Raw genomic sequence first — 16982 nt, forward strand, 5'->3', positions numbered from 1 at the left:
TGGAACACTCATGTTGGTGGGAAGTGTAATTACCTTCCAGGGGAACTTCTGATTCCCCATATCTCAGTTATGTTCTCGTCACGGAATTCTCTCGCACTGCAGCCTGCTGGCTTCTTTCAAAGCAGTCACTGAGTTTCTAACTATGAATTTTTCTGTTTACTTATTTCTCTCTTTCTGCTTTGCTATCTAAAAGGCCTATGAGGGCAGGGACCAGGTCTTACCTGGCTGGGTGTATTTCCACTACCCAACTTGTGCCTGGCACACTGAGGCACTACAATATCTTTGCTGAATCCACGTGCACTCAGATTAAGAATAGATGTGCTCTGTCATTTAGCTACTCAAATATTCCCCAAAAGATCCTTCGAGATGCTGATGCCAATGAAAAATTAGGTTGGAATATTTCTAGAGACTCCTAACATGGGGAAGAATTCAGGGATGAGTCCTGAGGTCTCTCTGGCTGGGAAATGCAATGTGGATTTTTAAAGAGGGGCTCAGCGCACATTCTGTAGTAGAGACTGGGATTCTTGGGGACACTGAGTCAGCAGCCCTGGTGGCGTATTCTGCCTACATTGGGGCCCTTCAGTAGAAAGTGGGCTTTGCTAGCCCAAATGAAGGGCTCACTGCAGCCAGGCCCATGACTGCACTGGACTCCGGCTAAACTTGTTTTAACCCTGGGGCTTCTGCAAACTTGGGTGTCGTGATGCCAGTGCCTTTGGTTTTTGTTTGGAACTCAAGGGCTTGGTCAGCATGCCCTTTACCAGGTCCTCCTGGTCATACCATGTTGTTTCAAATACGAGAAAGAGGATGCTGCTATCACTGCCTTGTTCTTGTTACATCCCTGGCTGCCTAAGCATAACCAGACTCAGCACGTAACCTCCCTCTAGCCATGCCACAGCTGGGTGGCAGTGGCTCTGTCAGCCAGTGCCCATGGACCCAAGATGGTGCCTGTGGATCCAAGATGATGTTCACTAACCCAAGATGGTACCCACCAGGGGTGGCTGGGGCAGGGCTTTACCTTTCAAGCGTCCTGACGTAGTCTTCCAGCACAGAGTGCCCTCCAGGAGGAGCTGCCGCTGCAGCATGTCCTCCTTGCGGAAAGTCAGTCCATTCTTGAGTTTGCTGGAGGACTTCAGGTCCATCTTCCCTGTGATCTCCCTCAGGCGCTGACCTTTCTCGTACTCACTGACCTTGGCATCCACTTGTGAGATGATGTCTTTGATGAGGGTCAGGGCCTGGGTCAGGTCTTCATAGTCCTCGGTGCCAGCTGTCACAGACACCAGAGTTAGTGCTTTTCACCAACAGAAGTAGTCACATCTATCGGGTCTGTGGAGTTCATTACCTGAGCCCGTGGCTCCGAGAACCCTCAAGAATCAACTATAGAACCCTCCAACTATAATCTCCTGAGCAGTAAATGTTTCTTCAAAACAAATGCAAGAGCCCAACATTTCCATTTTGCCATGACAGAGCATAGGTTTAATGCATGAGCTAAGATGCAATTCAAGGGACAAAAACTCCCCTACATAGTTTGGCTGGCTATTCCTTGGTAAACAAACTCCCCCAAGTCGTCTAGATCTTCACAACAGACTCCCTCAACCTTCTGTCATTCCCAAGAGCTGGCTCCTCCTCACTCCACACACATGGCTTTCATGGAGGGGGAACTTGCTCATCTCCCCACATTCCAAATCTCCCAGAGTTGTGGGAGGTGGCAGCATTTCCCTAGCCCCTGAGAACTCCTGGCCAGGCTGTGTGCCCTTTCTCTGTCCTTGCTTGGCTCCAGGCACAACCTCTGCATGACCCTGGTCATGTGACAGGCCACCTCTGTTCCTTTCTGGATCACCCAAAAGTGTTTCCATCCATTCACCCACTCCACAGCTACTGAGCTAGGGGACCACGGTGGGCAGATACCACCCAGCTGCTGCCTTCGTAGTGCTGACCACCTAGGCCAGTGGATTCTGCCCAGTTGGTGCTTTATTAATGAGCACTGAACCAAGTCGAATTCAGAGAACCGGAGACAAAAGTACCGAAGGGTGTTTATCCCATCACCTGCTAAAATCAGGAGCAGACAGGCAGAAGCTCCCGGTGTCACCCAAGGGGCGAGGAAGTGAGGAGAGCTACTGTACCTTCTGTGTTCTGAATGATGCGCTCCACCAGAACTGGGTATTTGGTTATGCGCTGAGTAACCAGAAGAATACATTCTTGAACACCAAGCCGTCTCACGATGGGAGAGTTGCCTATTTTCTATGAGGTGGAAAAGAAAAACAACCATATTATCATCTCTTCCCTCAAACCAGTTAATGATTGGTGACCAAAACTGGGGGCTTCTTCCTTTTGCTCACTGGGACCTTAACTTTGCTGCTTTAGGGGTGGTGGTAGGGTGGGATGGTTAATATTTTGGACCAGTCACTGGATACCTGAGAGCAGGGATCACTTGCTGTATACAAAAAGGCCACAGAAGCAAAGGCAGCATCCCCTGTTGTATGCATTAGGACCCTTGCAGAACCATTAAGAAGGAATAAGAACCAGTCAGGACAGTACTGGAATTACCTGTTGATCTGTCACACACAAGCGAACATATGCACATGGAAAGAAGATAGTGTCAAAATGCTCTAGGCCTGGGCATGCGCCTAGGGGCTTCTGAAGCACACTTGTGGTTAAGAACCAAAGATGTGGACATGATGTCAACAAGATGGCAGAAGGAGACGGTCCAGGGTTCTGTTCCCCTTAGAATCTTTATACAACTAGCAAAAACTGGTCTAACCATCTATCTCAGAGCTCTGGAAAATAGCGCAAGGATTTCTGTAACAGGGTGAGAGCCAAATCAAGAAAGAGCCCACTTAATAATGCCAGTAGGAAACCTTGTGGTACTGTGGCTGGCCCTTCCCCTATGCCTCCCCAGGTCAGTGTGGTGCAGGCTGCGTGTTCACTGGGGTTCCCTGGTCCTAGTTCTGGAGGAAGCAGGGAAACCACTATGTCCATGCTGGGGTGCACGTGTGTCTGTACTAACCTATCTGGTGGCAACCTCAACTCCTGAACCAGGACATTCATTTCTGGCCTGCTGTCCCAGAACATGGCCAGCATGCAGAAGCAGACTGCAGGCAGCTAAATCAGTGCAATAAACAACGACACCGCAGTGGGCCGGAGCACACAGCCAGACTCCAGACTGAAGGTGTTTCTGTTGGTTTGTCTGTTTATTTTTAACTGACGTGCTTAGAAAAGTTTATTTCATGCTTGGAGTAGTTTTCTAAAGCATCACAAAATTATTACACATTCAGACTCTTCAATGGGAGAAGAACATTGTAAAGGGGAAGACTTTAAAGAAAAATGTCTCCCACTGTGATACTGTTAGTCTAATGGACCCACACAGTAGCAGAACCTGGAAGAAAGGTGGCACTGCAGAAAATGTTGATTACGTAAAGGAGAACTGGTTCATTCAGAATATTTACGGTCTTTCATCTTCTACTGGCTAATACGCTGTTCATCACTCTACCCCCCAACTTCTTTCCTGTAAAGTGAAAAATTGTCTGTGAAAATATGTTAAGTATTCCATCCTGTGGATATCCACGTGTGAAATACCACATGCACTAACACTAAGCATTCAAAAAAGTACAATAGAAGGCAGAGTCTGTCTTTTCAAAAACATAAAAATGTTATAATTTTAAAACATTAAGCAGACACTGGCTTTGTAGAATCAATTAAGAACTTTCTGTATAGGGAAGCAGATTTGGCTCAACTGATAGAGCATCCACACCTACCATATAGGAGGTCCAGGGTTTGAACCCAGGGCCTCCTGCCCTATGTGGTGAGCTGGCCCATGCGCAGTGCTGCCGCACGCAAGGAGTGCCGTGCCACGCAGCGGTGTCCCCCCATGTAGGGGTGCCCCACGCGCAAGGAGTGCGCCCTGCAAGGGAGCCACCCCATGTGAAAAGTGCAGCCTGCCCAGGAGTGGTGCCGCACACATGGAGAGCTGATGCAGCAAGATGATGCAACAAAAAGGGACATGGATTCCCGGTGCTGCCTGAAAAGAATGCAAGCGGACACAGAAGAACACACAGTGAATGGACAAAGAGAGCAGACAATGGGGGGGGGAGGGGGAAGGGAGAGAAATAAGTAATAAATCTTAAAAAAAACCAAAAACTTTCTGTATATGGAGATAAAAATACACTGAAAACATACACTGTAAGATGCATTCTCCTGAGCAGAATGCAAACTCATATCAATTTAAGCTTCTGTGAATTTTTGAAATGTAAAATATCAAGGCTTTTCTACAACACCAAATAAAAATCAGAAATGTTGACCATCAAATTAAAAAAATTTTTAAAAAGTACAAGTAGAAGTTCAATAAGAATGAAGTAAAATCTGAGCTGAATAACCAAACTTTTAAATTATTCATAGACCTTCAATTTTAAGGATTCTTGGGTAAATTTTATCAATTTGAACCAAGGAAAAAGTACTATTTACCAAAAAATGAAAATTTCCAGGGAATCCTCATCCAATTTGGAAAATAAAATACTATATACTGAACAGAAGGGACAAAACAGACAATTAGCAACTTTTATGGAAATTAAGACAATACCCCAATTTAGAAAAACTTCCTAAATCAGTATACATGCTGCAATAATGATCATGTGTAGAGAACTGTAATTAAGATAGTTTTTATTGATTGCATAATCTAAAATTATGAGTAAATTTTGGACTGTATCTCTAAAAAGACCACAGAGTTGTTAGAGAAATTTACATTTCTTGAGATGATGGGCAAAATTCCCACTTAGTGGAAATATATTCTTTTCCCCACACAGTTTAACTGTGTGGAAAGTAAACCAAAGAAATACTTTTCCCTAACATAAATTCGTTGTACACCTTCTTAAATACCTCAATAATGCAGTACTTAGGAAATATAAATTCTCAACTCAGATTTGAACCAGGTTAATATTAAATATATTCAAATTTTACTGGGAACAGATGTAGCTCAAGTGGTTGAGCACCAGCATCCCATGTACAAGGCCCCAGGTTTAATCTTTGGTACCTTCTAAAAACAAACAAACAAAAAAAACCAATTCTCATTGGGGAGCAGATGTAGCTCAATGGTAGACCACCTGCTTTCTAAGTATGAGGCCCTAAGTTCAACCCCTAGTACCTTAAAAAAAGAAAATTATTACTTGGAACCAGATTTTTACCATCATACTATTCTTAAATCATATTTCAAACTTTTATACCAGTGCTACTCTTATTTTCTGCAGGTAGATTGCTCAATCTAATGACAATCTAGACTGAACACTGCAGTGCAAAAGTCACTTGGTTTGCTCCAAAAGAAATGATCAATTTTCTGTTTCTGTCGAAATCATATTATTAATTATAAAAATTATTAGAATTTGTCTGTGGTCCACGAAGGACCCACAAAACGTTGTCTCATGATATACTGCAGAAAGCCTTGTTGTTTGTTCATTCTTTACTTCCTCTTCTGAGACATCTTCAAAGGTTGAGAAGATTTAGGTAATAACTTTTTTGAAGGGTATGGTTCTAGACTGAGCCTTTTTGAAGGATGAAGGCAACCACAAATATCATACAAAGTCCTAATAATAGTCCTGAAAGCAGAGATGCTAAATAAAAAACTGTATATGATCCCCAAACTGGTAATCCAAGGTTTTCAATAAAATAGTTATGGCAAGTCCTGATCCACATAGACAGCAGAGAGTGCTGACATACTACTCATCACAACATAACCTGGACCAAGCCATGATGAAACAGGTTCAATACTTTTCCATTCTTTTTTGTTTATAAAGTTTATGAAGTCCTTCTTAGATGTTGAGCCCTGATAGCACCTAAATTTACCATCCTTATGATAAATAGTGGGAAGAGCAGCTATGATAAATCATCCACTCAGTCCTGGTTGGTCTGTGACATCTATTTTTGCAACATTAATCTCAAGATCTTCTCCCCATTCAGCAGAACTTCCCCATTCTGGTTGAAGATTCTGACAAGCAGGACACCATGGAGCATAAAATCCTATCATGCACTCTCTTTCCAACAACTCTTTCAAGTTGTGTCTGTGATGATGTGCACATCACTCTACTGCCTGTGGGTCTAGGACATCCCCTGAAGTAACAACACAGGACAGCCAAGGGAACCATGAGGCTCCCGGAGGCACCATGCCAGCCAGGGAGGCAGCATCTCTGATGATGCCTTGATTTAGACATTTTCACAGCCTCAGAACTGTGAGCTTTTAACCTAATAAATTCCCATTGCCAAAGCATATCTAGTATATTGCTCTCAGCAGCTTTTAGCAAATTAAAATACAGACACACAATGTATAAAGATACAATTTATGACAAAAACAACATTAAAGGTGAGGGGGCAGGGGATAGAAGAACAAAGCTATATAATAGAAAATGCTATTGAAGTTAAGCTGGTATCAAATAAAATGAGACCACTAGAGATTTAGGATATTACATTCAGGCTTTATGGTAACTATAAAGAAAATACTTGAAAAAGAGTCCCAGAAGGAAATAAGGGACTCTAAATCCTCACTAAATACCAAAAAAAAAAAAAAGAGTAGACAGTAATGGAAGAACTGAGGGACAAAAGAGATATGAGATGGCACAGTCAAAGAACAAAACGGTTCTGCATTATCACTACTTACTTTAAATGTAAATGGATTTAACTTTCCCCAGTCAAAAGGCAGAGACTGGCAGAATTGTTAAAAAAGCACAACCCAACTATATGCTGTTCACAAGAGACTCACCTCAAATTCAAAGATAAGTATGTTCAGAGTGAAAGGATAGAAAAAATGTCCCATGCGAACAGTAACCAAAAGAGAGCTGAGGTGACTATACTATATGAGATAATAGAGAATTTATTTAGGTAAAAAAATGTTACGAGGGACAGAGAAGGATACTATATATTGATTGAAGTGTCAATTAATCAATAGAATAACAATTCTAGGGAAACGGACTTTGGCCCAGTGGTTAGGGCGTCCGTCTACCACATGGGAGGTCCGTGGTTCAAGCCCCGGGCCTCCTTGACCCGTGTGGAGCTGGCCCATGCGCAGTGCTGATGCGCGCAAGGAGTGCTGTGCTACACAGGGGTGTCCCCCGCGTAGGGGAGCCCCACGCGCAAGGAGTGCACCCATAAGGAGAGCCGCCCAGCGCAAAGGAGGGAGCAGCCTGCCGAGGAATGGCGCCGCCCACACTTCCCGTGCCGCTGACGACAACAGAAGCGGACAAAAGAAAACAAGACGCAGCAAAAAGACACAGAAAACAGACAACCAGGGGAAGGGAGGGGAATTAAATAAATAAAGATAAATCTTTAAAAAAAAAAAAAAAAAAGAATAACAATTCTAAATATATATGCACCTAACAGCAGAGCGCCCTAAAATACTTGAAGCAAATATTGACGTATTTCAAGGGAGAAACAGACAGTTCTACATTAATAGTAGGAGATGCTAACCCACCCTTTTCAATAACAGATAGAACATCTACACAGAAGATCAATAAAGAAACAGAAGAGGGAAACGGACTTTGGCCCAGTGGTTAGGGCGTCCGTCTACCACATGGGAGGCCCGCGGTTCAAGCCCCGGGCCTCCTTGACCCGTGTGGAGCTGGCCCATGCGCAGTGCTGATGCGCGCAAGGAGTGCCATGCCCCACAGGGGTGTCCCCCGCGTAGGGGAGCCCCACGCGCAAGGAGTGCACCCATAAGGAGAGCTGCCCAGCGCGAAGGAGGGAGCAGCCTGCCGAGGAATGGCGCCGCCCACACTTCCCTTGCCGCTGACGACAACAGAAGCGGACAAAGAAACAAGACGCAGCAAAAAGACACAGAAAACAGACAACCGGGGGAGGGGAGGGGAATTAAATAAATAAAAATAAATCTTTAAAAAAAAAAAAAAAAAAGAAACAGAAGAATTGACAGATACTATAAACCACCTAGACCTAACAGTCATATATAGAATACTTCATACAACAGCAGCAGAATATACATTTTTCTGAAGTGTACATGGATCATTCTCCAGAATAGACCATGTTGGAATCACAAGTCTTGATAAATTTAAAAAGACTGACAACATACAAAGTATCTTCTCTGGTCACAATGGAATGAAACTAGAAATCAATAACAGAGGAAGAAACGGAAAATTGACAATTATGTGAAAATTAAACAATACACTCTTAAACAACTGATGGGTTGAAGAAGAAATCACAATGAAAATTAGGAGATATCTTGAGATGAATGAAAATGAAAACACAATATACAAAAGCTTATAGGGTACAGCAAAGGCAGTCAGTGAGAGGGAAATTTACAGTGGTAAATGCTTACATTAAAAAAGAAAGATCTCAGATCAATGACAACTCACAACTGAAGGAATTAGAAAAAGAAAACCAAACAAAACCCAAACTGAGCAGAATGAAGGAAATAGTAAATAGTAGAGTAGAGATAAATGAAATAGACTAGAAAAACAAGAGAGAATGAATGTTCTTTGCAAAGATCAACAACACTGATAAACCTTTAACTAGGCAGACAAGAAATAACAAAATCAGAAATGAAAGTGGGAATGTTACTACTGACTCCAAAAAATAAAGAGTATCAATACTATGAGCAATTGTACACCAAAAAATTGGACAGCCTAGATGTAGTGGACAAATTTGTAGAAACAGACAAATTGCCTACAATGACTCAAGAAGCAATAGAAGATCCCAATAGACCAATAACAAGAAAAGAGATTCAATGAGTAATCAAAATCCTCCCAAGAAAGAAAGGTCCAGGATCAGATGACTTTTTTCTGTCTTTGGTGAATTTTGCCAAAGAATTAATAAGATTTAACACCAATCCTGCTCAAACTCTTCGGAAAAAAAAATAAAGAGGAGGGAACACCTCTAACACATTCTATGAGGCCAGCATTATCCTAATGTCAAAGCCAAATAAAGATAAAAGAAAAGAAAAAAGAGCAGAGGGGGAATCAAATGAATAGGCACCTCCCTCCCACATCAGAGGTTATGTGGGTTTGATTCCTGATGCCTCCTAAAAAACAAAGAAGTTGAACAGACATAGCAAGTACAAAAACAAGGGGGTGGGAAGAAATAAATAAAACTAAATCTTAAAAAAAAAAGGAAAAAGAAACTTATAAACCAATACTCTTTATGATCAGAGATGTAAAATTCTTGAACAAAATGCTAACAAACTGAATCCAATTAGCACATTAAAAGAATTACATACTAGACTTGTGGGAAGACGTTGGACTAGAAACAGATAGGAATCTCTTCCCTCCCAGAAAAATAAGCTAGAGGACAAGGGAAACAGCCTGGAAAAAGATCTTCTAGGGTTTAGGACACCAGGTGAAGGACTGACCCACCCAGAGGAGAAGGGCTCAAAGGAGGGGAATCACAATGACAGAACTGTGAGTTGAAACCAGCGGCAGCTGCTGCTGCAGGTACCGTCCCCACACTAAAGACTTTAGAATACTCAGGCCTCTGGGCCTGCAGCTACAGACAAGGGGGGCTCCAGGGATCCACCACCCCAGGAAAGGGGAGAGAGAGGGACACAGCCTAAGGTTGACTCAGCTTCCGACCCACAGATCGGGTCTGCTGTGTCCCACCAGCCCTTCCAGGCCAGGTGGGGCCGACCATTGTTTGCCTTGGGAGCCTGCAAGGGGCTAAAGAGAGAGGACCCTCCCAATCTCCTTCTCTGTTAACCAGGACTGATTGTTGAGGATGCAGAGTGGAGTGGAAATATTTGCTACCTGAGAAAAGGAAGGGGGGCTGCCAGAGAAGGCTGGAGAACTGTCTCTGAAAAAGCCTGATTACAAGGCTCTTAGCCTCCAGGCAGGAAGCTCTATCAGATTGATCCTGACTGTGTTGCAGCAAACAAAACTGGATCAGGCATTGAACTGAAAAGGCTTCCAAAGAGTGCCTTCTGCTGGCAGACCAAGGAAGTGCATGTCAGAAATTTAAAAATAAGCAAGAGAGACAACCAGCAAGATGGCTGCAGAGTAAGGAGCTCCTAGAGTCAGCTCCTGCTACAGGGCAATAGTAATCAACCAGAGCTATCTAAAGTACCTGGTTGGGGGCTCTAGGAGACTAGAAGAGCATCCTGCAACATCCTTGAAAGAATGGTAGGAGACTGTTCATCTGCGGAGAAGATTCGTAAGTAGAGTGCTCCATGACACAGAGTCCAGTGCCCATCCTCCACTGGCAGAACAAGCCACCTTGGGAGCTATTCCGCAGCTGTAATTGGAAGCTCCACTTCCCAAAAATGAGGGAGGAAGAGATGGTTGGGCACCAACTTCAGCTACTGATTAGTAAATTTGGTGGGCTAAAATATAATCCTAAGAACAGCTGAAGTTTGAACCTGTCCAAGTTATAAAGAGGCCAGTAGCCACCATCTTAACTCCGCCCCTGGCAGGAAGGGAAATGGAGCTGATAGAAAATCACAGTGCCGGTAGGGACTAGCTTCTTGCCATCCAGATTGGATTGCAGCTCTAGCCTAAACCCCAGGCCCACCTTCAGGAGGGGAGGAAGCTGGAGGACCTGAGCCAGCCTCTCTAGAAAAACACAGGCCACACTGTGGAGGATGGTCATCATACTACTCTGACGGTGCAAGCCACCTCAGGAGCTATTCTGTGGCTGGGATTTGAAACTTCATTTCTCAAAAACAAGACACAAAGAAATGGTTGGCCACTGACTTCAGCTACTGATCAGTCAATTTGGCTGGCTAAAGTATAACCCTAAGAACAGCTAAAGTTTGAACCTGTCCAAGTAGGAAAAAGGCCAGTAGCCACCATTTTGATTCTGCCCCTGGCATGAGGTGAAGCCAGGTTGACTGAAAATCACAGTGACAGTAGGGATCAGCTTCTTTCACCCAGATCGGCATGGAGCTCTAGCCTAGGCTGCAGCCCCACTCTGGCATGGAGGAAGCTGGTGCTGCACCGGGCTATCCAGGTAACTAAAGGTACAATTGGCTGACACAGACTGAATAGACAGAAGTCGACTGGGGCAACTGTGGTGATTTTGGACCCACACGGCATAGATTTGTGCCCACACCTGCAGCTCCATTCCTGCCCCAGGGAAGGGAGAAAGTGGCGTGAATCTTCATCAGTCTGTCTGGGCAACTATAGTCTAGGCCTGCATGACTTGGATTGTAACACATAGCTGTGACTCTGTCTCTTCCCCTGGCAAAGGAAAAAGTTGGGAGAAGTTTCACTGGTCCCTAGGGCAATGAGGGCAACTTGAGTCTCCACAGCTTGGAGCACCAACTACATCCTTGGCTCCTACTATACAACAAGGAAGCCCTAAACTAAAGAGAAAAACTGCACCCAGAATAAATACTCTAGTAAGCCAGATACCAAGACACCAGCAAAAAATTACAATCCACACCAAAAAACAGGAAGCTATGGCCCAGTTAAAGGAATAAAATAAGCCTCAAGATGACATAAAGGAGTTGAGACAACTAATCACAGATGTTCAAACAAATCTCCTTAATAAATTCAATGAGATGGCTAACGAGATTAAGGATATTAAGAAGACATTGGATGACCACAAAGAAGGATTTAAAGCATATATAGAAAAGTAGCAGATCTTATGGGAACAACAGGCACAATAAATTAAATTAAAAATACATTGAAATCATATAATAATAGATTTGAGGAGGCAGAATAAAGGATTGGTGAGCTCAAAGAAATGGTCTCTGAAAATGAACATACAAAAGAACAGATGAAGAGAATGGAAAAAATTGACCAAGTTTTCTCAGAGAACTAAATGACAGCAAAAGACATGCAAACATACGTGTCGTGGGTGTCCCAGAAGGAGAAGAGAAGGGAAAAGGGGCAGAAGGAATATGTGAAGAAATAATGATAGAAAATTTCCCAACCCTATTGAAGGACATAGATATCCATGTCCAAGAAGCACAATGTACTCCCAAATGAATAAATCCAAATAGACCAACTCCAAAACACATACTAATCAGAACATCAAATGCCAAAGACAAAGAAAGAATTCTGAGAGCCGCAAGAGAAAAGCAATGAAAATAAAAAACAAGCAAGAATAAAGAAAAAACACATAACGGGTACCCAATAAGATTAAGTGCTGATTTCTCATCAGAAACCATGGAGATAAGAAGATAGTCTATGATATATTTAAGATATATTATACTGCATATCTAGATAGTGCAAGAGAAAAACTTCCAGTCAAGAATCTTTTTTCTTAAAAAAAGATTTATTTATTTTTAAAATTTCTGCCCCCCCCCCCCGTTGTCTGCTCTCTGTTCCATTTGCTGTGTGGTCTTCTGTGACTGCTTCTATCCTTAGCAGCACTGGGAATTGTTTCTTTTTGTTGCGTCATCTTGTTATGTCAGCTCTCCAAGTGTGCGGCGTGGTTCTTGGGCAGGCTGCACTTTCTTTCGCGCTGGGCGGTTCTCCTTACGGGGCACACTCCTTGTGCATGGGGCTCCCCTACGCGGGAGACACCTCTGCGTGGCAGGGCACTCCTTGAGCGCATCAGCACTGCACATGGGCCAGCTCCATACGGGTCAAGGAAGCCCGGGATTAGAACTGCGGACCTCCAATGTGGTAGGCGGATGCCCTATCCATTGGGGCGAGTCTGCTTCCCAGCCAAGAATCTTATATCCAGCAAGACTGTCTTTCAAAAATGAGGGCGAGTTTAGAATATTCACAGATAAACAGAAACTGAGAGTTTGTAACCAAGAGACTATATTTGTAGGAAATACTAAAAAGTTTGCTACAGCCTGAAAAGACAGGAGAGAGGCTTGGAAGAGTCTAGAAATGAAGATTATACCAGTGAAAGGTAACTAAAAAGCACAAAAGAGTAGTGAAAATAAAATACCACAGATAAAACTCAAATATTTTGGAATAAACTTAACCAATGATGTAAAGCACTTATATTCAGAAAACTACAACTTACTGTTAAAAGAAATTTAAAAAGACCTAAATAATTGGAAGAACATTCCATGCTCACAGACTGGAAAACTAAATGTCATTAATATGTCAGTTGTATTTAAATTGATAAACAGATTCAATGCAATCCCAAAAAATTGCACCAGCATTTTAAAAATAAAGGAAAACATGATAATCAAATTTATTTGGAAGGGTAAGGGGTCCCGAAAAGCCAGAAAAATCTTAAAAAGGAAAAGCAAAGTTGGAGGACTCTCACATCCGGACTTTAAATCATCTTACCTAGCTACAGTGGTAAAAACTGCATGGTACTGGCATGAATAGACACATAGACCAATGGAACCTAACTGATGGTTCAGAAACAGACCCTCATTATCTATGGTCAAGTGATTTTTGACTAGCCTGTCAAACGTACCCAGCTTGGGCAGAACATTCAACAAATGGTGCGGAGAGAACTAGATATCCATAGTCAAAAGAAGAAAAAGGGACCCCATCTCACACCTTATCAAGTTAACCCAAAAATGCATCAAAAACCTAACTATAAGGGATGTGGATGTGGCTAAAGCAATTGGGCTTCCATCTACTATATAGGAGGTCCAGGGTTTGATGCCCAGGGCCTCCTGGTGAAGGCAAAGCTGGCCTGTGTGGCGAGCTGGACCATGAGGAGTGCTGGTCTGTATGGAGTACTGCCCTGTGCAGGACTGTTGGTCCATGTGGAGAACTAGTGCAGCAAGATGACGCAACAAAGAGACACAGAGAAGACAGAATAAGAGATGCAGCAGATCAGGGAGCTGAGGTGTGGCACAAAAGAATGATCACCTCTCTCCCACTCTGGAAAGTCCCAGGATTGGTTCCCGGAATCACCTAATGAGAATACAAGCAGACACAGAAGAACATATAGTGAATGGACACAGAGAGCAGACAATGGGGGAAGGAGGAAATAAATAAAAACATAAATCTTGAAAAAAAAAAAAAAGTAAAAATAAAAGCAAGAACCAGAAAGCTTCTAGAAAAAATGTAGGAGAATATCTTTAAGACCTGAAGGTAGGTAGTGGATTCTTAAAGGAGGTAAGAGGAAGACTGAGACAGACTACTGATGCTTAATGTATGTAGAACTTTTAATTAACTTTACTGTAAAAGTGTAGAAATGGATAGAGTTGATGGTAACACATTATAGTGAGAAAGAGCTGGTTCATAAACGGGAATGTGGCTGAAAAGGGTAGCTTAGGGATGAAAATGCCAATTAATAGAAAGCTAGAGAATAATCTACGGCTGAATAGCACAGTAAACTCAGAGGTGGATGAGAATTGTGGTTGATGGTACAGATGCAAGAGTGTCCTTTGTGAGCTAGAGCAGATGTACATTACTGTTGCAGGGTGGTGGGAATGTGGAGAAGCATGGGAAAAACACAAAGAGTGACCTATGGAGTGTGGTTAACAGTAATAATGTAATATTCATGCTTCTATGCCAAAGATGTATGGTGTTAATAACGGGAGTAAGAAAAAGTGTGCCAAATGTACACTATGGATCTTGTAATAGTCTGATGATATTATCCCATAATCTGTTACAAATATTCTACCATGGTGTGGTGTGTTGATAGAGGGGTGTTGTATGCGAATTCTGCACATGTGCATGCTTGTTTTGTAAGTTTACAACTTCTGTCATAAAAACATATTTAAAAAATAATAGGGTGGGTTTGGGGAAAAATACACCAAATGTAAGATCAAGACTATAATTAGTAGTAAGACTTTAACAATTTTCTTTAGTAATCTGTAAATAAATATCTCATAAAAATGCAAGGTGTTGGTAGTAGGGTGAGGTATGGGACCCCCATGTGATGTTATGCATATTTGCTTTGTAAGTTCACAACTTTTACTATACACTTACTGCTTATGTATGTTCATGTATAAACAACATAGTAATAATAATAACTATAGGCTGGGTTGGGGGGAAATTACTTTGGTTAGTAGTAATATTTTGAGGATGCTTTTTAATCATTAAACATGTTTCACAACAATGCAAGTTATTGGTGGTAGGGTAAGGTAAGAGAGCTCTGTATGATGTAATGTATGTTTCTTTTGTAAGTTCACAGCTATTACTACACTATTGTTTACGTATGCTTATGTATGATATATTTCAATAAATTAAAGAAAAAATATGAAGAGACAAACTTAAAAAAAAAAAAAGTAAAATAGGCTTTTCCCGGACTTTATACCCTCCTACCTCAAGGCCCTAGGAAGTAGGTCTGTAACCAATAACTAGATCCAGAGCCCAGTATTGAACAATTAGCAGAAACAATCCTAATGATGCAGGTCAAGCCACGAATCAAAGAGCAGTGGTAACATACAGTCTTCTGCCACTAAATCCCTATAAAAAAGAAAGCAATTGAGCATCTGAGTAAACTACATCATAGTCAGATGCTTACACATCAGCAAAAATTATGAGCTATACTAAGAAAATAGAAGACATGGCCGAAGAAAAGGAATTTATCTAAGCCCCAGAAGAGACACAGGATTTGAGACAACTAATTAGCGAAATGCGTACAAATTTCCAAAACCAAATTAATGAGTTGAAAGACAATGTGGCTAAAGAGATAAACAACATTAAGAAGACACTGAGGGAAGCAAACTTGGCTCAATGGACAGTGTCCGCATACCACATGGGAGGTACAAGGTTCAAACTCAGGGCCTCCTTGACCCGTTGGAGCTGGCCCATGTGCAGTGCTGATGCATGCAAGGAGTGCTGTGCCATACAGGAGTGTTCCCCGCGTAGGGGAGCCCCATGCGCAAGTAGTGTGCCCCGTAAGGAGAGCTGCCCAGTGCAAAAGAAAGTTCAGCCTGCCCAGGAGTGCCAGCCGCACACACGGAGAGCTGATGCAGCAAGATGATGCAACAGAAAGAGACACAGATTCCTGGTGCCACTGACAAGAATAGAAGCGGACACAGAAGAATACACAGCGAATGGACACAGAGAACAGACAACTGGGGTGGGGGGGGGGAGAAATAAATAAAAATAAAATCTTAAAAAAAAAAAGAAGACATTGAGCAAGGGCAAAGAAGAATCTGAAATCCTGAACAGCAAAGTAAAGGAGCTCATGGGAATGAAAGACACAGTAGGTGAGATAAAAAAACACATTAGAGGCATTTACCAGTAGACTCGAAATGATAGAAGAATAGGTGATACCGAAGACAGAACAGCCAAAATCGAAGACGGAAAAGAATGAGAAAAATTGAGCAGGGGCTCAGAGAGTTGAAGGACAACATGAACCTGAACAAATTACATGTCATGGGGGTTCCAGAAGAAGAGAAGGGAAAAGGGGCACAAGAAGTATTTAAGGAAATAATAGCAGAAAATTTCCCAACTCTCATGAAAGAAATAGACTTACATGTCCAAGAATCGCACTGGATGCCAATCAGAATAAATTTGAACAGACCTACTCCAAAACACATACTACTCAGATTGTCAAATGTTAAAGATCAAGAGAAAATTCAAAGAGCAGCAAGGGAGAAGGAAATCATTACATACAAGGGATACCCAGTAAGACTTAGTGCAGATTTCTCATGAGAAACCATGGAGGTGAGAAGACAGTGGTATTATACATTTAGGATACTGAAAGAGAAAAACTGCCAGCTGAGAATTCTTTGTCCAGCAAAACTGCCCTTCATATATGAAGGTGAGTATAAAATACTCACAAGCAAACAGAAACTAAAAGAGTTCATAAAAAAGAATCTGCCTTGCAGGAAATATTAAAGGAAGCCTTACGGCCTGAAAAGACAGGAGAGAGAGGCATGGAGGAGAGTATAGAAGAAAGAATAGCAGAAAAGATAACCAAAAGAGTAAAAGGACAGATAAAAATATGATATGATACATGAAAACCAAAGAATAAAATGATAGAAATAAATAATGCATTTACCGTAATATCATTGAATGTGAATGGATTAAACTCCTCAATCAAAAGATAACAGGCAGGCAGAATGGATTTAAAAAAACAAACAAATATGAGCCATCCATATACTGCTTATAAGAAACTCATCTTAGATCCAGGGATATGAACCAGCTGAAAGTGAAAGATTGGAAAAAGATACTCCACAT

At 42.1% G+C, this 16982-nt stretch overlaps 1 protein-coding gene, 1 long non-coding RNA gene and 1 pseudogene across 5 annotated transcripts in view; 1 reads left to right on the forward strand and 2 right to left on the reverse strand.

Annotated features, from left to right (window-relative positions):
• ARHGEF18 (Rho/Rac guanine nucleotide exchange factor 18) overlaps positions 1-16982 on the reverse strand; it is a 120291-nt gene that overhangs the window by 16379 nt on the left and 86930 nt on the right. For all 4 annotated transcript variants that reach the window (XM_058281935.1, XM_058281933.2, XM_058281932.2 and 1 more), the window contains exons 16-17: positions 2121-2238; positions 1016-1264 (exon numbers count right to left, since the gene is read on the reverse strand). In XM_058281935.1, coding sequence (XP_058137918.1) covers positions 1016-1264; positions 2121-2238 — 367 coding nt within the window. The remainder of the gene's footprint in view (positions 1-1015; positions 1265-2120; positions 2239-16982) is intronic.
• LOC131274633 (uncharacterized) overlaps positions 1-16982 on the forward strand; it is a 31582-nt gene that overhangs the window by 3092 nt on the left and 11508 nt on the right. The window lies entirely within an intron of this gene.
• Positions 5412-6290, reverse strand: LOC139436996 (thioredoxin-related transmembrane protein 1 pseudogene; annotated as a pseudogene).

Source organism: Dasypus novemcinctus, chromosome 19 (genome assembly GCF_030445035.2).
Source record: "Dasypus novemcinctus isolate mDasNov1 chromosome 19, mDasNov1.1.hap2, whole genome shotgun sequence".
In the NCBI taxonomy this organism is placed as follows: domain Eukaryota; kingdom Metazoa; phylum Chordata; class Mammalia; order Cingulata; family Dasypodidae; genus Dasypus; species Dasypus novemcinctus.